This window comes from Capra hircus, chromosome 16, assembly GCF_001704415.2.
Source record: "Capra hircus breed San Clemente chromosome 16, ASM170441v1, whole genome shotgun sequence".
Lineage (NCBI taxonomy): Eukaryota > Metazoa > Chordata > Mammalia > Artiodactyla > Bovidae > Capra > Capra hircus.
This window is the reverse complement of record NC_030823.1, coordinates 65,819,001-65,845,137: the sequence shown is the minus strand read 5'-3', so window position 1 is coordinate 65,845,137 and position 26,137 is coordinate 65,819,001. Positions and strand designations below refer to the sequence as shown.

At 37.9% G+C, this 26,137-nt stretch overlaps 1 protein-coding gene across 3 annotated transcripts in view; it reads right to left on the bottom strand.

Moving 5' to 3' along the window:
- Window positions 1–26,137, bottom strand: part of HMCN1 (hemicentin 1) — a 546,207-nt gene that overhangs the window by 15,129 nt on the left and 504,941 nt on the right. For all 3 annotated transcript variants that reach the window (XM_005690978.3, XM_018060727.1, XM_018060728.1), the window contains 8 exons: window positions 23,696–23,758; window positions 22,278–22,397; window positions 21,250–21,384; window positions 12,035–12,148; window positions 11,192–11,317; window positions 8,642–8,770; window positions 6,366–6,716; window positions 2,703–2,822 (listed from right to left, as the gene is read on the bottom strand). In XM_005690978.3, coding sequence (XP_005691035.2) covers window positions 2,703–2,822; window positions 6,366–6,716; window positions 8,642–8,770; window positions 11,192–11,317; window positions 12,035–12,148; window positions 21,250–21,384; window positions 22,278–22,397; window positions 23,696–23,758 — 1,158 coding nt within the window. The remainder of the gene's footprint in view (window positions 1–2,702; window positions 2,823–6,365; window positions 6,717–8,641; window positions 8,771–11,191; window positions 11,318–12,034; window positions 12,149–21,249; window positions 21,385–22,277; window positions 22,398–23,695; window positions 23,759–26,137) is intronic.

The window sequence follows — 26,137 nt, the reverse complement described above, 5'->3', positions numbered from 1 at the left end:
TTTGAACATTTTTGGCAGTGCCCTTCTTTGGGACTGGAATTAGATTAGTGGGGTTTAAGATTAGCATACAAAATTTTCAGTTTCTCCTCTCTGCTTTTGGGAAAAATTATGCTTGGTCATGTTTTTGCTTTTCATTTTGCAATCTGATGGCTTCTACTTTTGACTAGTTTCTGTCAATGTTCAATGTCAAGTTCACTTTAATATCCCTTTTATTATTGATATCTCTAACATTAATGTATAAAGCTTCAAAAATTCATCTGGGGATGAAACGTAGTCTTTTGTTCCTCACAAATACCGCAAACACTTTCTAAAGCCATGAAAGACTCCAAGTTATTCTTTAGAGTGGAGACTTCTTTAAATGTTGTAATTGTTATCTCTCATGTCCTTTTATAAAATCACAAAAATATGTAACTTGCTTAAATTGTAAACATTTTAGATGATGCCTGTTTCTGATTTGTGCTCATTATTTTCCACTCTCTGGAGCACAAGTGAAAGTGGAAAAATGTTTTGAACTGAATGAGTGACAACGGCAGCTAAAAAAACATACTGGCATAATTTAATGGAGAAAAAATCCTCTCCTGAGAATACGACATAATATAACCCTTAAAAATCTGGCTAAGGAGTTTGCAGTCCACTAGGTTATTCCAAATGCTTCAGTATCTGTCCCCTTCCTTCCTTGGTACCTGGTGCGCCTGTAGAGAGAATAATGGTAGTGTTGTACACTGCGCCCCCTTCAGAAGGATTCTTGGGGTGACAAGCTGGAGAAAGTTGTAAGACATGGACAATGTAAGCACTCTTACATCTCTGCTGCCACACTACAATGACACTGTTGTTCACAGCATCACAGGAGAAACAAAGGACCATTCCAAACATAGTGAAATCTGTGATCAAGTCCTACCCTTGTTCTCGATGGTTATAGGACACTGAGACTCACATAATCACTCTAAGAATTGGTTTTATCATCTCTAGAATGGGTCCGATTTATTGTTCTTGACAAAGCTATACTGCTGATTAAAACGAGCTAACAGTTGTTTCAGAAAAATGTAAAACTATAATGTAGATACGTTATTCCAGTATTTCAAAACTTAGTAAAATGTTCTTCCTAGGGCAAGCTTTTCATAAATGTTTGGTGAAGGATGACTGGAACAGAGCTTATTATTGCATTCACATGATCAGTGGGGGCTCTGAGGGAGTATATTGGGTGAATGGGGTAAGTAAGAGTGGGGAGGCTCAGAGTAACCCAGGTGAAGCAACTGTCCATCCTGTTCTTGCCTTCCAGAACACATTTCCATGAGCTGCATCCTAGCAAGTGTTTTGTAAAGGGAAGTCTTTCATACAGGACAGAGATGAATAAAATTCAGAGCTTTTAAAGACCTATATCATATTCTTAGGGGTTTTTTTTTTTTGTCCATAGAATTAGTTTCTTAGATTTTGCCGATTTATGTAAATTCATACTTTTTTTCTCTAAGTACACACTGCAACATACTAAGTTCATCAAAATACTCCTTTCGCATTTTTGTGTGAAGAGGGTACAATTGAGATTGAATTTTTTTTCTTTCTACCATCACTGCTGCTGCTGCTGCTAAGTCACTTCAGTCGTGTCCGACTTTGTGTGACCCCATAGACGGCCGCTCACCAGGCTCCCCCGTCCCTGGGATTCTCCAGGCAAGAACACTGGAGTGGGTTGCCATTTCCTTCTCCAATGCATGAAAGTGAAAAGTGAAGTTGCTCAGTCATGTCCGACGCTTAGTGACCCCATGGACTGCAGCCCACCAGGCTCCTCCGTCCATGGGATTGTCCAGGCAAGAGTACTGGAGTGGGGTGCCACTGCCATCACTACATTGTCTAAAACTCCGTTGTAACACCTAGTAATAGAACTTTGTATGTTGATTAAGCACTTATTTGCATGTCTGTATCCACTAGACTCTCATAAGGAAATAGTGTACATTATTCACCTGTTTTAACCTACTGCGTCCTGAATTTCTAGAAAATGATTGGCATTCATCATTTGATTCAAAGAATGAATGAGTTACTCAATTGCCCACTGATCACTAAAACAAAGTATAAAATAATGCCTAACACTGAAGTACATTTACTGAGCATTCATCCCATTTCTCCTTTCTTCTTAGCTGGATTGGTTCCTTTTAGTTTTAAATATATATGATATGAACTGGTTTAGGTATTCCTGTGCCGCCTTCTCGGAGAAGGCAGTGGCACCCCACTCCAGTACTCTTGCTTGGAAAATCCCATGGACGGAGGAGCCTGGTGGGCTGCAGTCCATGGGGTCACTGGGAGTCGGACACAACTGAGCGACTTCAGTTTTCACTTTCATGCACTGGAGAAGGAAATGGCAACCCACTCCAGTGTTCTTGCCTGGAGAATCCCAGGGACGGGGGAGCCTGGTGGGCTGCCGTCTATGGGGTTGCACAGAGTCGGATGCAACTGAAGCAACTTAGCAGCAGCAGTAGCAGTGCTTTCTTCTAAGACCATACCAAAAATGTTTCTCAAATTTTCCTTTGCTTAATTCCCTTTTGCTTTTCCTGCTTGTAAAAGCGATGATTAAAGATAAGTCTGACCCATGGGATAGTGAAGGAAAGGAATCAACTAGAAGAATAGTTATTAAAAAAAAAAGACATTTCTCATACTATGCTATATTGGTTTTAAGTTAAGTTGCAGCAGTAAATGTCCCAAAGTTTTCTCACCTTGACATGTCTTTCCATTGAGCATGAGCTGATAGCCAGGTGGACAGATACACCGATAGCTCCCAAAGGTATTTTTACACTCATGCTGGCAGGTGTCTGTATTTTCACATTCATTAATATCTGTGCAGAAAGAAAGCAGAATATGTAAGTACACAAAACAAAGGCAGAAACTGTGACAGAATCAACTATAAACAAGCTTTTGACATACAGTAGACAACTTAGTGATTTTATACTCATGTGTTTAAAAATGCTCAAAGTGGTTTCATATCAGGATCTGTTTTTAATGGTCCAATATAAAACTGTCCTATATTATAAAATATGAACATCTCTTTTGTGTATAAATGTATTTGAGCTGAAACCCCAACCTAGCCAATTTCAATGTTACTTAATTAAGATTAGAACAACAGATGAAACAGAATGGTGCAAGATCCCAAACTACTAAAGTGCTAAACTTTGGACAGAACAGTATAATTTACCTAAAAGATAAAGTTTCTATTGAGATTAACTGGAAAAAGAAATATTCTTTTCTATTTTATTTAAACTTCAGTTGCCTCTCTCTCTCTCCAACAGCCATGTGTAACTTTCCCATATGCAGATATCATTTAGTGGAGGTGGTTTTATCTTTGCAACAGGAATATTTATCCAGCTTATATGATTATAAAGTATTTCACTAATGACAACTACATATACATAGTTGCTATGTTACTTTGGCCCAGCCACTTAACTTCTCAAGATCTCAGTTGATTCTTCTGCCAAGAGGAGTCATAGACACAATCTCCTTACTTCACACAGGTTTGTTAGAAGGTACAAATATAATAAGATATGAAAAACATTTTATAAACTATAAAGAGCTAATCTACCTGCTATCACTAAACAAAACTAAGGAAACAGTAATAAAAAGGACAGTTAGAAAGACAGTTTAAAATTAACTGCTATTTGCTTTCAGAATCAGGGATGGGATTTGAGAGGGCTAGATTTACTGTTGCAACTGTGTTTTGCCTAATAGTAAAGTTCGCCACCCAGTGTTAGAAGAAAGAGGAGAAGATGGTGTGAAATGGGGGCAGTAGGGCTGTGGGCTGGAAGTAAAGGAAAGAGAAAGTGAAAACTTGGAGATGACTCAGAGCAAAAGAACCTGTTCATTCTGCAGATGCTCAGATTATAATTGCAATGACCCAATCTGTTAATGACAAATACTCATAAAATATTTGTCATCGTTTTTTCCCCATTTTAGTCAACCAAAGCATTCACAGCAGCACTTGAGTTATTTTAACATTTTCCCTTTATAATCTGCTTTAACAAAAATAACAACAGAAACGTAAATCATATTGAACTCCAAGTAGTTTAAAGTGGCCCTAAGTGTGATTTCTATGTTCAGAAGCAATGTATCATTCATTTTCCCTAATAAGTAAGCTTTGGAATAAACTCCTTAAAAAGCTAAATTTTAGCCCAAGTCTAAACAAAATGCCATGGTGTTAATCTGAATCTTTTGTAATCTGTCTGTCCCAGATGGTTAATTAAAGAAAGACATTTGGTGTTTACTGCGAGTTGCTTGTTACATAATTCCAAAGCTGTCTGCAATCATAGCGTGAATTTCTTTATTAGTACAAACACCATAAAATATTCACTGTATTTTAAGGAATATTTCTTTTTTTTAATTTTATTTTACATTATGATACTGTTTTAAGCCTATTCAGTGGTCCCCAATACAACTTAAATATCCAGTAACAAACTAGTTATAGAAGTTAACTTTAGATTCTCCAAGACTGGTCCTCACTCTGAAGTAGTAACTGCTTTACACAGTAGATTGTTTTGGGAATGTAACTCACAGAAATATGTTAGTGTAATATAAACACAGAGACAAAACATTCATAAGACTTTACTGATGAAATTACAGGGCATAGATTGCGATAGAGAAAAGGAGACATGGTTACCAATCAAGACACTTTCTTAAAATGACTTGGACCTTCAGATGATTTAGAAATCAACTAGATGGTGTATGGTATGGGGAATAGTGTTTCCCTCACTTACGAAAGCACAAGCAAAGATTTTTGGTGTAGAAGAAAAGAGTTGTCTGAAACAAAGGCAGAGAGTGGGATGTTTATAAGATATGAAAACTTGTCAGTGGGAATGATAATTTGGAAGAGACTTTGAAAAATGAAATGTTAGATGTTAATTCTATGGAAAAGTAAAAAGTTTCACTAGTAAATAGGTCAAAATTGTGGGCATAAAAAATTACCAATGGGAAAAAAAAATCTAATAAGAACAGTTTGAAGCAGGCTGAGAGCAATGTTTGATATACTGTCAAGAACAGTAGAGTCCACAGGCTTAGTATTAATAATTAAGTAGTATTTGACCATATGTGGAAAAATGTTGAGAGTTGTTAATGAATGTATGAATGTTTCACATTCAAGAAGTAAAAGAAATGAGCACTGTCCACAGTTCAGGGAAGCTGATCACAGGTAGAAGATTCCATATACATCATACTAAGCTTTAGGTACTTCAAGACAGCCAGATGGAAAAGTTCTGGGAACATCTGGGGCTAAAGAATAAAGGTTTGAAAGAGTAATGATCTAGAGGGTTTGAAGGTCCAGCAGAGTGGAGGTGATGTGAGAAGCTGCGTCCATCTAACAGTGACAAAGGACACATGTCAAAGACTATGATGCAGGAACAGGACTTGGAGAAGCGCAGAAAAAGAAATGACAAAAATTGAAGTCAGATGGCATTTTTTAAATACTTAAATGTTTAACAGAGAGCACATTTGGGAGAGAATAAACGAAGCATAGAACAACATGAGGTTGGCATAGGGGTCTTCAAATTTAAACAGAATTTCATTCTTTCCCCTCTTGTCTCCCCATTCCCTTTCTTTCTTGTTTTATCATTTCTTCGACCAAACTGTAGGGCTCATTTGTGCTTGCTAATTCCTCTCAGTGTATATAGTTCTATGACTTGTAAACGGTGGATACTCACAGAAAATTGAATTATATGAATGATAGATGGAATTGTTTGCAGTTTAACTGAAGACAGGGTCTTCATTCTGCAGTTGGAAATTACACTTTCACTTTTGTACACAAATTAAATTACAGACTTGTAAATTTAAAGGTACTGAAAGCATACAATTTAGAACAATGGAAAAAAGTTTTGTCCTGACATATTATCTTTTCAGTGACTCACATATACACAAAATAAATCAAACAGAGAAGCTCCACAGGGAGTGTGGGACTACAGTCAGGGCAGTAGCAGACAGTTTCCCTTTAAACCCACTGCTTTGGCATCCATCGGACAAAACCATCATCTGCTAGTACTGTATTACGGTGGTAATATTCATATTCTCTTTTTTTAAAAAACCCATATTCTGAATGCCACTGCACTTTGCTTCTATATAGCATTAAATTTAGTAACACTTTCAGGTCAATCAAAAAAAGAGAAATTGCCAGCATAAAACAATAAATTATCAGAATGTACACATGTAAATACATCACTCATTCGAGAAAACTGGCAATTGGTGTAGGTGCCAGAGTAAATGTCTTGAAGCTTTGAGTCATCCCACATCTGAAATCAGGTATAGGTCACTGCACCCAGACTCTCACAGGCGCTGTACATACGCTCAGACTTTGGTCCATAAGAGAACCCACAGAAAGGAAATGGAATACGGCTGACATTTACCTACACATGTGTCAAGGCTCGCCTCAGAGCCTTCGGGGCAAGTTTTCCTAATAGTCCTTCTAGTCCTGGAGAGAGATGTTCTGCTGTTCCTATACTCTGAGTAGGAGCTGTAGAGATGTGAGTACTGTCTGTAATGCTGTTGAGGTTGATAGTTGTTTCTCATGGGGGAGAAGCGTGCAAGGTTATAGCTATTGTATTGAGTGCCATAATTTGGCAGCCTCTCCAGTCCAGCGCAAGATTTCCCATCCCCTAACAAATGTTGTCCTGGTGGACAGATACACTTGAAGCTGCCAGGGGTGTTGAAGCACTGATATGCACAAGGCTTAGACACTTGTTCACATTCATTAATATCTGCTCGTGTGCCATGATACATAAAAAAGAGAAAAAAAAAAGAACAACACACACACATATACACACAGAAAACACAGAAATAAAGAATCAGTCTGTGAAACAAACTGAAAACATTATGTTACCTTCCAAAGCTGGGAATACAGTAATTTTTCAACTGCTGTAAACTTTTGAAAAAGCTTTCATCATTAAGATATAACTATATAGAGAGATTCTATGATTCTCCCTAAACACTGCTTTACAGTAGAAACAAATAGGATTACAGTGGAAAATGTGGTCTTGAACCCAGAAAAACTAGAGTTCAAAGCTAATATAAATCTTACTTTTGCTGGTGAAGAATGCAATCATATCTCTAGTTAGAGTTTAATTATAATTTTGATCACTTATGGCTTCTAATCTTTCATATAATTACAAGTTTCAGATGCAGGAATATTGGTACAACTACAGTCAATTTTATTTTCCTTTTTTCTTTCGAATCAATAATTACTCATGAATAATCATGCTAAGCACATTTTCTTAACAAAAATTAAAAAGAAGGAAATGACACAAAATCATTCTTCCTAAGAAACTCACAAAGTTCTAAAATGAAAGCTATCCTTCTTTCCTAGATCAACACACAGAGTATGTACTCACAACACTTCTTATAAAGTGAATAAATACCAGACATCAAAACCAAATTCTTTAATTCATTACCACAGTGCCATGAAAGAAAACAACATAAATAACTAGAATAAAGCAGTAAATTTTGCTTTAATAATTATTTCAGTAGGCAAAAGTTAAAATTAACATTTTTAATCTCTTTAAGGCAATGGCCCTACCTTCTTTACAAATTTATCCCCCAGCCCAATTGCTGACATTCAGCTTCAAGTCAAACAAGTGAACAACGGAACATATTTCATTCTGCTAGGTCACTGTAATAACTGATCAAAATGTTAAATTATATATAAATTATAATACCTAAATAGAAGACTAAAATGACATGCATTTCTATTAAACAGTATTTATTTTAAAAGAGTTCATAATAATGATACTACTATAAACATTTGCAATGCACAAAGTACTATGCTAGGAACTACATAAAGACAGTACTAAATTTTTATGGAAGAATTCACTAGAAAGACAGGGCAGGCTTATCTCTTTGTGGCTATAAAGACAGGTTGTCTCTTAAATAGATAACCAAGGCATCTAATTTAAAAAGTATAATAGCATGCAAATCAGAAGCCAGTATTTAAAAGCTCAACACAATTTTTTTTGCTGCATGTAAATGTAAATATTCTGAGGTAGAATATTTTATAGGTCAGTTTCTTGATTATAAATGTGTTAATTTTAAAAAAGCATATGGTTACCTTCTTAAAGATATTTTCTATCTACCTGCCTTACTTTACACTCAATTATAACTAAGATGGAAACAAACAGGCAATTGGAAGAATTAAATGAGATTCTTAGCACTGGGAATGGTATATAGTATGTGCTAAATATATGGTAGATAAAGTGCTAATTACCAATTCACTTAAAATGTGTTCACATTTTAATCCCTCATAACTAAACCTTCATAGTACATACAAATATACTTCACATTCAAATAAAATGTATCTATATAAACATGATATACGCATAGCGAGACAATCAGTGAGATAATCTTCATAATTAAGTTGTCATGGTAATTATAGCACACCTCACTTTGATATGTGTAGTTTATAGTAAGCATTCTGTAAGTAGTTATTATTACTACTTGAAAGTCAGTGTCATTTGAATTCAACATGAAGTCTCTAAGAAATTCAAACGGTGTAATGGATTACTTAAACCAACTTACTCTTCTAAATGTAGCAAGAAAGCATTTGAGAATACAGTGGTCCTAATCAAGTTGGTAGGGGTGGGTAATTATATTAACAGTTTCATTAACTCAATAAGAGTTTCTGTTAACTTACCCAAACAGGGTCTTCCAAGTCCTTGAGACCGGTACCCTCTTGGACACACACAACGATAGCTGCCTCTTGTATTCTCACATATCTGGTTATATCTGCACTGATGGGTCCCATCTTTACACTCATCAACATCTATGAACACGGAGGCAATAAAAAGCAATAACATTTCCTCTTTCAAAACCTGAGGTCACTATATTTAAAATGAACATTTAAATTGTTTAGAATGTTGCACTTCTTACCATGTGATTGAACCCTGCAGTCAGAAAAGCTGGGTTCAAGTCCCAGCTGTCACTTATTAGAAAGCTTATTCGCTCAGTTGTGTCCGACTCTTTGTGACCCCACGGTCTGTAGCCAGGCAGGCTCCTCTGTCCATGGGGATGCTCCAGGTAAGAATACTGGAGTGGGTTGCCATGCCCTCCTCCAGGTCACTTGTTAATTGGCTTCGTTTCCTCTTTCTGCTCCCTACTATGGATAGAGTTTTGTTCTCGGCTTTCTCTTCCCTTCTCTATACCCCTCCTCCTCTAGCCATTGTGTTCATACCAGTGACTCGAATGAGCTTCCTGATGTAGAGCCAGAGCAGTAGTACCACACTGCTTCTCACCTACAGACTCAGATTTCTAGCTGCCAGCTGGCCATCTCCATCGCCATATTTTACTAGAACTTCAAACTCAGCATGTTCAGAGTATCCTTACTTCTATCATTACTCTCATTTATGACAACAGCATTGTTTTCCCCAAACTGTAAACATCAGAGTTATCTTTAATTTATTCCCTAAACTTACAAGACTGAGTAATTCTACTTCCTTCGAACAAAGCCATGTATCCCCGTTTTCCATTTTCATGTAGCTATATTTTTGCTATAGCTTCTTAACAGTCTTCTGATCTTTCAGCTTATTTCTAATTAATCTTATACATAACTAGAGTCAATATTCTTAAAAATACAGTTACACATAACTGTATATGATGCTACAAATTGGCTACTATTTGTAGGAATTTAGAAAAACATTTACCTGTATCCATATTGCTGAAAACAGTCTTTGCAATCTGATAGTCCACCCTCCCATTTTAAAAAAATTATACTAAATCTCCTTGTATCTCAACAAAGACCAACAAGTGGTCACTATTCCTTCATTTATATCTACAATCTCCCCTCTCTCTTACATTATTTTGAAACAAATCTAAGGCATATTTTAACTTTATTAATAAATGTTTCATTTCGAAATTCTTTTTTTCCCCCCATTTTAAAAATGAGAAACTTCTGTGTTTCTCAATAGAAACTCAAATTTCTGTGTCATTTCAAGACTTGTTCAAGGTCAGATAGCTGTTAAGGAGGACGAATTTTAACATGTTCTCCCTGACTCCAGCTCTTTCCCCCTCATCCAGGGCTATTTTTCTTTCCTTTTACTACCACCTCCACATATCGACACCCCATTCGAGGATAATTTAAATATGATCACTTCCATGACATGGCTGTTAGTCACTCCTATTAGATATGAGCACTCTTTTGAGTACTCTTACACAATTTTATCTGTACCTTTTTTAAAAATAAACTTTCTATAATTTTTGGCTGTGCCGGGTCTTCGTTGCTGTGCACGGGCTTTCTCTAACTGCGGCAAATGGAAGCTACTCTCTAGTTCTGCTGTGTGGGCTTCTCATTGCAATGGCTTCTTTCATTGTGGAGCACAGGCTTTAGGGCGCATTATCTTCAGTACTTGCAGCGCGGGGGCTCAGCAGTTGTGGTACATGGACGTAGCTGCCCCGAGGCATGTGGAATCTTCCTGGACCAGGGATTGAACCTGGGTCTCCTGCTTTGGAATATGGATTCTTATCCACTAGACCATCAGGGAAGTCCTACTTGTAGTTTTTATGGCATTTCATCTTATATTACTGTTTTTTTTTTTATCTTTTGGTGAGGCAGGTGGAGTTGGCTGATCTATCCCAGGTGATTTTAAGTACATGAGAGCAGGAAGGCTATCCGCTTCAGTTCTGTAAATCGTTCTGTAACTACGTTACAGTTTACAGTTAAAACTATGTTACAGTTCTGTCAACTACGGCAGGCTAGCACAGAATAGGCACACAAAGAACAAACTTAGGGAGAAATAGAATTTACTTCATTGTCTGGTCATTGATTTAACATTTAATGAATATTTAGTTTTAAAATAATTATATTTTGAACTTTCAATAAGTCTCTACAAACATAAGTTTTTCTTAACCCCTCCAATGAAATTCTTAACATATATGCTAAATTTCATATTAAAAATTATGTGAGATAATATTAATGTATGTGGATATTAAACTATATAAACCAATAGTGTAATTCATGGGAGCTCAAAATGGTCTAAGTTTCTTGGGTGAGCTTTCATTTCCTGGTATAGTCATGATGCTGGGACTTCAGAGCTCAACCATACAAGAAGTTGGTAGTAAAAAAACCTATAGAAAAAGATATTTCTTTGTTGGATGAAATTTATTCTTATCATTAGTTTTAAGCAAGGATGCCTTATTTGGCTTGTTGATAGTAAACGGATCTCAGTCACTGAAATAGCCAGACACTCACCAATGCAGGTTCCGTTTTCTGCCTTGGTCATTCCATTTGGACAGAGATCAATGCATTTATAGCCACCGCGAGTGTTCTTGCAATGCTGATCTGGTCTGCATACATTCTGTCTACACTCATTTATATCTTGATAAAAGAACAAAGATAATGCAGATTGAGAAAGTGATTTCTTCCACTTTTTCATAAAAATATGCCTTTGGATTTTAAGGATAAATAATATAGATGATTATATAATCATGGTATAAGGTTGAAGTGTTTAAATCCATCAAGGTATGTAACACACTTTATTTTAGAACATAATGATAAAAATAAAAAATATTACATCACATAGATGGAAGCCATGCCAAAACATTTCCCCCTCCTAGAAAAATAAAAATTATATGTCTATTTAATTGCTGAGCTGTGTCCAGCTCTTTGTGACCCCATGAACTATAGCCCGCCAGGCTCCTCTGTCCATGGAATTCTCCAGGCAGAACACTGGAGTGGGTAGCTATTCCCTTCTCCAGGGGATCTTCCGGACCTAGGGATCAAACCTGGGTTTCCTGCACTGCAGGCAGATTCTTTATTGTCTGAGCCACCAGGGAAGCCCATATATAACTATATTCACACGTATATTATGATTTTGTGAAAAATGGTAATATAATAGAGAACATGTTAAAAATGGTTGTAAGATTGGAAAATGAAACCTGTCAAGTATAGCATTCGTTTCCTTTTGCTTTTGCATGGATCACATAAATGATGCATGGTAGGTGCCCTATATCAGACACAACACATAGATCAGGTCAGACAGCATTAAGACATTACAAAGATGCCACTGCTTTGAATTCACAGCCCTTTCCTTACCCACACATTTTCTGCCTTTGAGCTGATACCCAGGTTCACATCCACAGTGAAAACTTCCTATGGCATTGAAACAGCGGTGGTGACAGGGGCTGGATTCTTGACATTCATTAATATCTGTTAAGCAAAACAGAACTTTCATTACATGCTGTTAGAAAACAGGTTAGTTTATCCCAAATGTTTAACATTTCAGTGATCTTTGATCAATCTTATGTTTAAGATCTTCCCTAAAAAGAGTCCAATCTAATTGCTCTCAAGGGATCTGCTAGATAACTGATAGAATAAACTGCTAGTGAGGGTTTCTGTCTTCAACACTATCCCAAGATTAACATTTGCTATTGCTTCAGAGCTATGTTGATGCAATACTTCTGTAGTTTAGCTATTTTGTTTACTATATGGCTCCCACTCTTGTTTTTAGGAACTCTTGAGTCCTGGAACATAGCTGACAGAGTACTGAAAATAAATAATAATAAAGTTAGGGTCTTCTGCAACATCTTTTGAAATTTGAACTTTCTTCTGGATTTTGGCTGTTATTGGCCTGATGCAGGTCTTTATCACCTTGTGCTCAGATGACTGCAGCAACTTTAGCTTTTATCCTCATCTGTAGTCATTGCCAAGTTAATCTTTGTGAACATCATCTGGGTCACAGTGTAATGGAAAAAAAGTGCAGGTATGAATTCCCCCAACTGATGCATACGTGCTTGTATTTTGTACCTTCTCTTTTTTCATTTCTTCTGTTCCCAGAAAAAGGGAGATGACTACTTGCATTTAAGAAAAGTTCCTCTATTTGAGCTTTTGATCTCTGTGTCTGTCTTCTCCTTCCTCACTAAGATAAGAACTGTGGTCCACCAAGCATTTCCTCCTCACATATGTTCTTAAAGCTCTTCGTCCTTACTGCCATCTTTCCTATAACCCTGTTCAGTTCAGTCACTCAGTCGTGTCTGACTCTTTGCGACCCCATGAATCGCAGCACGCCTGGCCTCCCTGTCCATCACCATCTCCCGGAGTTCACTCAGACTCACGTCCATCGAGTCGGTGATGCCATCCAACCATCTCATCCTCTGTCATCCCCTTTTCCTCCAGCCCCCAATCCCTCCCAGCATCAGAGTCTTTTCCAGTGAGTCAACTCTTCCCATGAGGTGGCCAAAGTACTGGAGTTTCAGCTTTAGCATCATTCCTTCCAAAGAATACCCCAGGGCGGATCTCCTTTAGAATGAACTGGTTGGATCTCCTTGCAGTCCAAGGGACTCTCAAGAGTCTTCTCTAACACCACAGTTCAAAAGCATCAATTCTTTGGCGCTCAGCCTTCTTCACAGTCCAACTCTCACATCCATACATGACCACTGGAAAAACCATAGGCTTGACTAGATGGACCTTTGTTGGCAAAGTAATGTCTCTGCTTTCCAATATGCTATCTAGGTTGGTCATAACTTTCCTTCCAAGGAGTAAGTGTCTTTTAATTTCATGGCTTCAGTCACCATCTGCAGTTTTTTGGAGCCCCCCAAAATAAAGTCTGACACTGTTTCTACTGTTTCCCCATCTATTTGCCATGAAGTGAATGGACTGGATGCCATGATCTTCGTTTTCTGAATGTTGAGCTTGAAGCCAACTTTTTCACTCTCCTCTTTCACTTTCATCAAGAGGCTTTTGAGTTCCTCTTCACTTTCTGCCATAAGGGTGGTGTCATCTGCATATCTGAGGTTATTGGTATTTCTCCCAGCAATCTTGATTCCAGCTTGTGTTTCTTCCAGCCCAGCGTTTCTCATGATGTACTCTGCATAGAAGTTAAATAAGCAGGGTGACAGTATACAGCCTTGACGTACTCCTTTTCCTATTTGGAACCAGTCTGTTGTTCCATGTCCAATTCTAACTGTTGCTTCCTGACCTGCATACAGGTTTCTCAAGAGGCAGGTTAGGTGGTCTGATATTCCCATCTCTTTCAGAATTTTCCACAGTTTCTCGTGATCCACACAGTCAAAGGCTTTGGCATAGTCAATAAAGCAGAAATAGATGTTTTTCTGGAACTCTCTTGCTTTTTCCATGATCCAGCGGATGTTGGCAATTTGATCTCTGGTTCCTCTGCCTTTTCTAAAACCAGCCTGAACATCAGGGAGTTCACGGTTCACGTATTGCTGAAGCCTGGCTTGGAGAATTTTGAGCATTACTTTACTAGCGTGTGAGATGAGTGCAATTGTGCGGTAGTTTGAGCATTCTTTGGCATTGCCTTTCTTTGGAATTGGAATGAAAACTGACCTTTTCCAGTCCTGTGGCCACTGCTGAGTTTTCCAAATTTGCTGGCATATTGAGTGCAGCACTTTCACAGCATCCTCTTTCAGGGTTTGAAATAGCTCAACTGGAATTCCATCACCTCCACTAGCTTTGTTCGTAGTGATGCTTTCTAAGGCCCACTTGACTTCACATTCCAGGATGTCTGGCTCTAGATGAGTGATCAAACCATTGTGATTATCTGGGTCGTGCCGATCTTTTCTGCACAGTTCTTCTGTGTATTCTTGCCACCTCTTCTTAATATCTTCTGCTTCTGTTAGGTCCATACCATTTCTGTGCTTTGTCAAGCCCATCTTTGCATGAAATGTTCCCTTGGTATCTCTAATTTTCTTGAAGAGATCTCTAGTCTTTCCCATTCTGTTCTTTTCCTCTATTTCTTTGCATTGATTGCTGAAGGCGGCTTTCTTATCTCTTCTTGCTATTCTCTGGAACTCTGCATTCAGACACTTATATCTTTCCTTTTCTCCTTTGCTTTTTGCCTCTCTTCTTTTCACAGCTATTTGTAAGGCCTCCCCAGACAGCCATTTTGCTTTTTTGCATTTCTTTTCCATGGGGATGGTCTTGATCCCTGTCTCCTGTACAATGTGACAGATCTCATTCCATAGTTCATCAGGCACTCTATCTATCAGATCTAGGCCCTTAAATCTATTTCTCACTTAGGTAGGTTTATTCTGAGGCATTTTAATCTTTTTGCTGCGATGGTAAATGGGATTGTCTCCTTAATTTATTCTTGTTACTTGTAATTTTTTCTAATCTTTTGCTGTTAGTATATAGAAGTGAAACAGACTTCTGGATATTAGCTTTGTATCCTGAACATTTCCCCAATAAAATTTTGAGCTCTAGTAGCTTTCTGGTAGCATCTTTAGTATTTTACATGTATAGTATAATGTAATCTGCAAAGAGTGACATTTTTACATCTTCTTTTCCAATTTGGATTCCTTTCATTTCTTTCTTCTCTGGCTTCCATGACTCCGGCTTGCAAAATTATATTGAATAAAAGTGGTGAGAGTGGACATCCTTGTCTTGTTCCTGATCTTAGAAGAAAAGCTTTCAGCTTTTCTCCATTGAGCATGAGGTTTGCTGTGGGTATGTCATATGGCTTTTATTATGCTGAGTTAAATTCCCTTTATCCCCACTTTCTGGAGAGTTTTTTCATAAAGAGATGTTGATTTTTGTCAAAAGCTTTTTCTGCATATATTGAGATGATCATATGGCTTTATTCTTCAGTCTCCTACTGTGGTATATCACACTAATTGATTTGCAGATATTAAAAAATTCTTGCATCCCTGGGATAAATCCCATTTGGTCATGGTATATGATTCTTTTAATGTATTGTTGGATTTGGTTTGCTAATATTTTGTTGTGGGTTTTTGAATCTGTGTTCATCAGTGATATTCACCTGTAAGTTTTCCTTTTTGGGGTGTCTTTGTCTAGTTTTCGTATCAAAGTGATGGTGTCCCTATTGAATGAGTTTCAATTTCAGTACTTCGTGAAAGTCACTCAGTCATGTCCGACTCTTTGTGACTCTGTAGTCCCTGGAATTCTCCAGGTCAGGATTCTGGAGTGGGTAGCCTTTCCCTTCTCCAGGGGATCTTCCCAACCAGGGATTGAACCAAGGTCTCCTGCATTGCAGGCAGATTCTTTATCAGCTGAGCCACAAGGGATGCCGAAGAATACTGGAGTGGGTTGTCTATCCCTTCTCCAGTGGTTTTTCCTGACCTAGGAGTTGAATGGAGTCTCCTGCATTGCCTTCATATTCTTTACCAACTGAGCTATGGTCTGTTCTATTTATTCCTGATTCAGTTTTAGGAGACTGTACCTTCCTAAGAATTTGTTCATTTCTTCTAGGTTGTCCATTTTATTGGCATATAGTTGTTTGTAGTAGTCTCTTACAATCCTCTGTATTTCTGTGGTATCATTTGTAATTTCTCCTTTTTATTTCTAATTTTATTGATTTGAGACCTCTCCCTTTTTTGGATGACTCTGGCTAAAGCTTTATCAATTTTATTTTTTCAAAGAACCATCTTTGAGTTTAACTCATCTTTTCTATTTTTTTTGGTCTGTATTTCAATTATTTTTGCTCTGATCTTTATGATTTATTCCCTTCTACTAACTTTGGGTTTGTTTTTTATTCTTTCTCTAGGCTCTAGGTGTAAGGTAGGTTGTTTATTTGAAATTTTTCTTGTTTCCTGAGGTAAGACTGTATTGCTATAAACTTCTCTCTTAAACTGCTTTTGCTGCATCCCAACATTTTTGGATCGTTGTGTTTTCATTTGTCTGAGTCTTTTTTTATTTCCTCTTTGATTTCTTCAATGATCCTTTTTTTTTTCTTTTTGTCATTTAGTCTCCATGTGTTTGCGTTTTGGGCAGTTTTTTTTTTTTTTTTATAGTTGATGTCTAATGTCATAGTGCTGTGGTTGCAAAAGAAATTTCAATTTAATATACCAGAGTTTTCTTTGTGGCTCAGTATGTGATTGATCATGGAAAATGTTCCATGTGCACTTGAGAAGAATGTATATTCTGCTACCTTTGGATGACATGCTCTATAAATATGGATTGAGTCCATCAGGTCTAATGTGTCCTTTAAGGCCTATGTTTCCTTATTGACTTTTTTCTCTGATCCATTCATTGAGGTAAGTGGGGCATTGAAGTCCCCACTATTCTTGTGTTTCTGTTGACTTGTACTTTTATGGCTGTTAGCATTTGTCTTATATATTGAGGTGGGTACATGTATATTTGCAACTATTATCTTTTTGGATCGATCCTTTGATCATGTAGTATTCTTCTTTGTCTTTTGTAACAGTCTTTATTTTAAAGTCTGTTTTGTCTGATATGACTGTCACTACTCCAGCTTTCTTTTAATTTCCATTTGCATGGAATACCTATTTCAGCTCCCTCAGTCTGTCTGTATACTCTCTAGATATGAAGTGGGTCTCTTAGACAATATAGATGAAAGTTTTTATTAGTATGTATGTTCTTATTGCCATTTTGTTAATTCTTTAGGATTTGCGTTTGTAGGTACCTTCCTCTTTTATTCTATTCTATTGTGATTTTTATAACTATCTTTGGTGTTGTGCTTGGATTGATCTTTCTTTTTTGTGTATATATCTATCATAGATTTTTGGTTTGCAGCTATTAATACCGTGAGGTTTTTATATAGCAGTCTATAACATACAAGATTGTTTTAAGTTGCTGGCCTCTTCATTTCAAATGCATTTCCTGTATCCTGCATTTGTACTCTCCTCATGATGACTGGTTTGATACCTTTTTTGTGTGTAAATGATTTTCTATCTTTACAGTTTGTTTGACTTTACTGACGAACTTTCCCATTTGTAATTTTCTTTTTTTTTCAGTTGTGGCCTTTTCTTTTCCACCTAGAGAAGTTTCTTCAGCATTTGTTGTAAAACTGGTTTGGTGGTGCTAAATTCTCTTAGCTTTTGCTTGTCTATAAAACCTTTGATTTCTCTGTTGAATCGGAATGAGTCTTGCTGGTAGAGTATTCTTGTTTATAGGTTTTTCCCTTTCATCCCTTTAAATATATCATACCAGTTCTTTCAAGCTGCACAATTTCTGCTGAAAAGTCAGATGATAACCATACGGGGATTCCCTTGTATGTTACTTGCTGCTTTCCCTTTGTTGCTTTTAATATATATATATTTTTGGTCTTTAATTTTTGTCAGTTTGATAAATATGTGTCTTGGCGTCTTCCTCCTTGGGTTTATCCTGTATGGGACTCTGTGCTTCTAGGACTTGAAAATCTACTTTCCCAAGTTAGGGAAGCTTTTGGCTATTTCTTCAAATATTTTCTCAGGACCTTTCTCTTCTCCTTCTGGGACCCCTTTAATGTGAATTTTGGTGCTTTAATGTCTGAGAGGTCTCTTAAACTGCTCTCATTTCTTTTCATTCTTTTTTCCTTATTCTGTTCTGTAGCAGTGATTTCCACCAATACCAATCTCTCTTCCAGTTCACTTAGCTTGCTCTTCTGCCTCATTTATTCTGGTACTGATTCTGTCAAGTGTATCTTTTTATTCTTCTAGTGTAGTTTTCATTTCACTTACTGTATTGCTCAACTCTTTTTTTTTTTTTTTCTAGTTTTCTAGGTCTTTGTGACACATTTCGGGTATCTCTTCAGTCTGTGCCTCCATTGTCTCTCTGAGATCTTGGATCATTTTTGCTGTCATATCTGAATTCTTTTTCAGTCTGATTGCCTTACTGCACTTCACTTCATTGTTCTTCTGGGATTTTATCTTCTTCCTTCAATTGGAACATACTTCTCTGCTGACTCATTGTGTCTAACTTTCTGTGTTTGTGGCCTCCTTTTCTCAGGCTGCAGGTGTGTAATTATGCTGCTTCTGGAATCTGCCTCTGCTGCATGATGGTGGTCCAGAGGCTTGTACAGGCTTCCTAGTGGGAGGGATTGGTGCCTGCCCACTGGTGCAGCTGGGTCTTGTCTCTCTGGTAGGCAGGGCCATGTCAGGGGTATGTCTAAACATAGCTGTGAGCTCAGGCTTTAGGCAGTCTGTGTGCGTTTTCACCCTGTTGGTTGTTTGGCCTGAGGTGTCCAAGCACAGGAGCCCACAGTCTGTTGGGTGGGCCCAGGTCTTGCTATTGAGACCTCTGAGAAAGCTCATGCCAGTGAATATTCCCTGGAGCCTCTGCCTCTAGAGTCCTCGCCCATAGAGTGAGCCTGAGCTTACCCCTCCCTCCAAAAGACCCACAGGTAGGTATGGCCCAGGCTCTTCTGTAGTCACTGCTTTACTATGTTCCAGGGCATGGAAAACCTTGTGTGTGCCCGCCAGGAGTGGAATTTCTGTTTCTCCCAGTCCTGTGGAGCTCCTGGCCTTCAAAGTCAAATGCTCTGGGGGCTTCTCCACCCAGGGTTAGACTCACAGGCTAGGGAGCCTGCCATGTGGAGCTCAGAACTCTCACTCCATGGGAGAACCTCTGTGATACAAATATTTTTCACTTTGTGGGTTGTCCACCAGGTAGGAATGAAATTTGATTACATCACACATGTGCCCCTTCTATCATCTCATTGTGGCTTCTTCATCTAGGGATGTACAGAATATCTTTTTTGGTAGGTATCAGTCTTTTCCATTCGGCAGTTAGTTTTAAGTTTGGTGATTTCATGACAGGAGGTGAGTTCAAGTCGTCCTACTCCCCCATTTTGTCTGCTCCCTGCTCTGTGATCATATACCTTTAGAAGATTTTCTTTGTGCAGTTTTTCTTCTTTTGCTTGGCCTCTTATCCTTTTTACCCTTCTTGTTCTCCAAAGCCAACCTACATTAACAATCTAATATAAATAACATCTATAGTTAATATAGAAATGGTAATAACATATTCTTTTATGTACACCCGTAGCTCTCCCTAAATATATAAATACACTTCCTTTTTACTTTTGTTACTGTTTGTTTTCCAGTCACAATCTTTTCTACACAAGTTACATATGCTTTCCTACATCTTAAGTGTTCTCACTAAAGGATGTCTCATGGAAATTCCTCTAAGCCAAACTGCAGAGCTTCATTCCATTCTTTATAATGACAACACAGTGGTTTATGGTATAAATATGCCATAATTCATTCATTTTTTTTACTATTGATAAGAATTTAGCTTTGTATCCACTGTGTCATTGTTTGGAAAATCCTGACAGCAGCTTTATTTATAATTGCTAAAACTTGGAAGTGCCAAGATGCCCTTTGGTAGGTGAATGGATAGATAAATTGTGGTAGAGTCATCCAATGGATTATTTTTCAGCACTAAAAAGAAAGGCGCTATCAACCAATGAAAAGACATGGAAACATACATGTATATTACTAAGTGAAAGAAGCTAATCTGAAAAGGCTAAATGCTACATAATTCCAACTATATGACATTATGGAAAAGGTAAAGCTAGAGAGACAATAAAAATATCAGTGTTCCCAGAGTTTGGGGGAGGGAAGGATGACGAGGTGAAGCATAGATTTTTTGGGTAGGGAAGCGATCCTGCATGATACTACAATGGAGGATACATGACATTGGAATATAGAACATCAAGAGTAACTTCTAATGTAAACAACGGACTTTCAGTTGTAATGATGTGTCAATGTAGATTTATCCTTGGTAAAAAAACGTACCATTCTAGAAGGAATATGATAGTTGGAGAGGCTGTGAAGGAGTTGGGGCAGGGAGAATTTGGAAAATCTTTTTCTGTTCTACCCAAATTTGCTGTGAATCTAAAATTCCTCTAGAAAATAAGTTTTATATCAAAAGTCCTGCAATAAATAGTAGTCTTATGAAATGGAGGGTTTTTTTTAATAAGAGAAAAGGTTTATTTCTATGCACATAGGTGCCAACCAAAAAAGTAACATGTTTCATGGTGAAAGTAAAGGCTTTTAAACCAGACTTAACAGCAGAAATGAAGAGGGGATAATGGGCTTCTATGAGAAGACCAGACATGGTTCTTTAGAAAACAATGAGATAAGAGACTGTGTGATAATGTTTGTCTGTACAGGGATGAGCGATTTTTGCATCTTTTTCAGGATCATAAAATACCCTGCAGGAGAGATTAACGGTAGGGTTACTCTATGTCTCTCTCCTGGGACTAGACTCTACCCTGAAGAGGTAATTGATAGTCATGGTCATTTCTCAGAAGTTTCTGCTTTTACTCAGGTGAGGGGACCTCTAAGAAGGCTTTCTTGTACATCGGTTGAATCTCAAGTATGAAACAGATTCTATTAAGATCATGCTGTATGATCTCCACTCTCAAGTATTACAGGCAAGTTTTACTCAAAATCACTGTGTTACAAATACTTAAAATAGCCATAGAATATTACATCTAAATATTTTACTACGAAGCTCAATCTATTAAATGGAGTTCAACCTAAATGGTCCAACAGGCAGGGTTTTTAATTCTTAGTATAATGAAGATAAAGCAAGGGCTTCCATTTATGTACCTTGACAACTCAGCCCATCACTGGTTCTTCGAAAGCCAATTCCACAGCGGACTACACAGCGATAGGATCCGATGGTATTATCACAGTCCTGACCAGCATGGCAGGTGTATCCACCCAAAGCACACTCATCAATATCTGCAACAAAGTGATTCATTTAACTAAGGGGAGTGGGAAAAAAAAACCCACTTAAGAACCTGCTGTGAAATAAGAATAAGGAAAGCAGTGAGTGACACTTCAAATTCACAAGAGCAAGAATGTTGAATTTGGGGGTAGGTTCCTTCAGATGAGTTGAAGAGCTGACAAGCTCACAGCAGACAGTGTGTGTCTTCAAAGACCAAGCCATCCATCAGACCACTTATAAATTAGATGACTGAAAAAAGGTACTTCTTTTTAACATCTGAGTTCTCATTTGTAAAATGAGGATAATATCTGTCTCTCAGTACTGCTTTAAAAATTAAAGGAAATAATGTATACAAAGTGCCCAATCCATACTGGACATTCCCATAGAAGTTATTCCTATGCCCTGTTATGTCCTTACTCCCTCTCTCTTTTGTATTTAGACGGAGGCCTACTTGGGCATAGAGGGAGAAATCCTTTTTTTCATTTTTAATTTATAAATTAGGCTCCTATACAATTTCTAACTTTGAAGCATACCTAGAATTTGATAGAAATGTGTGATTTCTTTTTGTAACGTTCCTAAAGTCCTACCAGGATTGTGCAGTTCACTTAAATTCTTTATAACCTTATTTTTCCTTGGTGTTATCCCTGTAAAATGCATATGGTAATAGGCCTGGCTGCCTCTCATTGTGTTTTGGTTATTGAGTGAATCATTAGAGGCATCCCTGCCCACAGAGTGCCCCATATGAAGGCAGTGTGTGAGCAGTCTTCTGCCTTACTTTTTCAACTTAATGAAGGCAGAGGCAGAAAGAGTAATAAAGAAGAGCCGTGGTCTTCCATGCTTTCCCTAGGTCAGAGATTGCCATGCCCGTTGCTTAAATGTGTTGATTAGATTTAGCCGTGTAAACTACCTTGACAGGTTCTTCCATCGGCAGCTATGGTGAGGCCTTTGGGGCAGGAGCAATAATAGGTTCCCATGGCATTGTGACAGAAATGAGAGCAGGGATTCCCTGTGGCACATTCATCTTCATCTGGAAGAAGAAACAAGACCCAATTAGTATGGAGAAGCCCTACTTTCAAAGAGTTATTAAAGTGGGTGAAAAGAGCTGTCTGTAGAGGCCAATGAATGGATCCAATGTAACAGAAAATGCTCCATATGCCACAGAATAGAAACACAAGATGAAATTACTTTTGGGTCCTCACATTATCTCTGACAGTGGCTGCATTAATTTTAAAACAACAATGGTGAAAGCTAAGACATAATGACCATTTACTGTGATTGAAATGCTTTTTATTATTCCTATGTTAACTCATCTCAACATTCCTAGGAGATAAGTATTTTATTCCTATTCTCATTTGCATGCTAAAACTGAGGAACAAAGAGGTTAACTAAATTGCTGAAGGCCACATACGTCATTATCGGCTGAGCTGGGATTTGAACCTGGGCAGTACAGTTTCTAAAGATGACCTTTTTATCACTGTATCATTGCATACCAGCAAAAAGAAAAGCACTGTGTATGCCAGTTTGAGCTCCTCTAGCCATTTATTTAGCTATTTACTTAACTGTGACTCTCCTGCACTGGCACACGGATAGCACAAGGCAGGTTTAGTCATCAGTCCTCCACCCACAATCCAGCTCTGTGCTGCTGCTGCTGCTGCTGCTAAATCACTTCAGTCGTGTCCGACTCTGTGCGACTCCATAGACGGCAACCCACCAGGCTCTGCCGTCCTTGGGATTCTCCAGGCAAGAACACTGGAGTGGGTTGCCATTTCCTTCTCCAATGCATGAAAGTGAAAAGTTGAAAGTGAAGTCGCTCAGTCGTGCCCGACTCTTAGTGACCCCATGGACTTCAGCCTACCAGGCTCCTCCATCCATGGGATTCTCTAGGCAAGAGTACTGGAGTGGGCTGCCATTGCCATCTCCAGCCCTGTGCTACAACTGGGCAATTCTAGGGTTAAGTGACTTAGAGTTGAATTACTGCTGTTTCACATTCGTGCAATCAGGTGGCCAAACATAGTCCAGTGTTTGGTTCCTATGTTCAGTCTACCCCTGTACTTGATCATGATCCCTAACACACTTGATTGTGGAACTAACTGACACAGCACGGGCTTTGTATCTATCTGAAATTCAAATCTAGCTCTGCCATCTGATAGCTGAGTGAACTTAGGCACTCAACTTCTTCACATCTCAATTTCCTCACCTATAAAATGAGACAGTTAGAGGATATTGTGATTAATAAATATCTAGCAAAATGACAGTAAATGTCCATTAAGGATAGCATGAACAGATTATGAAAAACAAAAATGCATCATTTATTGTTGTACTTACCAGCACAAAAGGGTCCGACCGAGTCTAAGGCAAACCCAGAGGGACACTGATTACTGCGTTCTCCTACCATAGAGACAAAAGAAAAATTAACTGACTTGTTAGAACTTTAGCACCTTATTTCTTTCCAGAACTGTCCTCCCTGGGAAGATGTGCCCAAAGTGGAACACATGACGCAGCAAATGCAATAGGTGAAAACAAGCAGAATGGAAACATTTTCCTGTTTCCCAACCGAGAACGAAATGAATCATAGTGCAGAGATTGTTGGCAAGCAGCCAGTGGAAGCAGATTTTCTGCCTAAGTAGTTTACATGAATCAAAAGAAAATTAATTATTCTTTGATAACAAAAAAGGATACTAATCAATGTGACTGCCAGACATAACCACAGGCAAAATCCTATTCTTCCAGCCATTTACTTTTTCTGTTCTAGAAGTAGGAGTGGTATTTTGAAAACCCTTAAAATAATTTATGCCAGTGAAAAACAAACTCTAATGAAGAAAACCCCTCCTTTTGTCAATTTCCATTTGCATAGTGAAGCATCTGGGTCAAAGTTTCTTTGTGTGTAACCAAGTATTCTTTCCATGTAGTCAAAGCAAGAAACAGGCATATCATTATGAAATAGATGTCAGATTAGTGTTAGAAGAAAACATATAAACAAGAATAGGTAGCTTAGGGAATCTCTTTTCTTAGGAAGTAACTCTGTTTTGATGGATGTAAGTTATTTTACAAATATAAACATTAATGAGATGCAAAAACTTATACTCATTTTCAAGTTACCAAAGTAATATAAACACACACACACACCCCCTAAAAGACAATCATTGACATAATAGATTTCTCTTTAAGGGGAATTTTATTTAAGTCATATAATACACTGAGTTTATATTCAATCTCTTAGAAATTATCTTAGATTTTCCTTCAATTCCAAATACGTGAGATGGTTTACTTTTATTGCTTTAGGTGTTCTTCATAGAGTGAGTCTGAGTATTTATTTTTCATATTCATTCTACTTTGGAGAGTCTCTGATTGCAAAGTTATTTAAGCCCTGCTGAGACCATGACACTGTTCAAAAGTCTCATACATATTTGTGGAGGGAGGAAGAAATACTACTCCAGTGAATATAGTTCCTTGACTAGAAAGCTAAAGCCATACTTGCTATTTCTAGGCAATCAACCTGCTTAAAACCTTGAAGAGAAAGCAGAGGTTCATGATCCATTTCCTCTCCAAGTGTAAAAATGACCCTGAGAGTATTCAAGCCTTCCTGCACCTTCAAGGGAATGGGGCAGGATGGATGGGATAGAAATGTTTGCTAAATGATTGTTGACTGTCATACAGTACCGTGAGCTTCGTGCGCTATATTACATTTAAATCTCAGAATTCCCCGACTCCTGTCATAACCAATTTTCAGATGAAGAATTTGAGACTGAGGTCATGTAATTAACCTAAAGACAAAAGTAATAAAATTATAAAGATAATCTGGAACAAGGATTTAGATGCAAGTCCTTGTGACTTTCAACCACTGAATTCAAGAATACAATTCAGATGACCCAATCTCATTGCGTTTTATGGCAGAGTAATTATACAGTGGAAGTGAGAAATAGATTTAAGGGTCTAGATCTGATAGATAGAGTGCCTGATGAACTATGGAATAAGGTTTGTGACATTGTACAGGAGACAGGGATCAAGACCATCCCCATGGAAAAGAAATGCAAAAAAGCAAAATGGCTGTCTGGGGAGGCCTTACAAATAGCTGTGAAAAGAAGAGAGGCGAAAAGCAAAGGAGAAATGGAAAGATATAAGCATCTGAATGCAGAGTTTCAAAGAATAGCAAGAAGAGATAAGAAAGCCTTCTTCAGCCATCAATGCAAAGAAATAGAGGAAAACAACAGAATGGGAAAGACTAGAGATCTCTTCAAGAAAATTAGAGATACCAAGGGAACATTTCATGCAAAGATGGGCTCGATAAAGGACAGAAATGGTATGGACCTAACAGAAGCAGAAGATATTAAGAAGAGGTGGCAAGAATACATGGAGGAACTGTACGAAAAAGGTCTGCACGACCCAGATAATCATGATGATGTGATCACTAATCTAGAGCCAGACATCTTGGAATGTGAAGTCAAGTGGGCCTTAGAAAGCATCACTACGAACAAAGCTAGTGGAGGTGATGGAATTCCAGTTGAGCTATTTCAAATCCTGAAAGATGATGCTGTGAAAGTGCTGCACTCAATATGCCAGCAAATTTGGAAAACTCAGCAGTGGCCACAGGACTGGAAAAGGTCAGTTTTCATTCCAATTCCAAAGAAAGGCAATGCCAAAGAATGCTCAAACTGCTGCCCAATTGCACTCATCTCACATGCTAGTAAAGTAATGCTCAAAATTCTCCAAGCCAGACTTCAGCAATACGTGAACCGTGAACTCCCTGATGTTCAAGCTGGTTTTAGA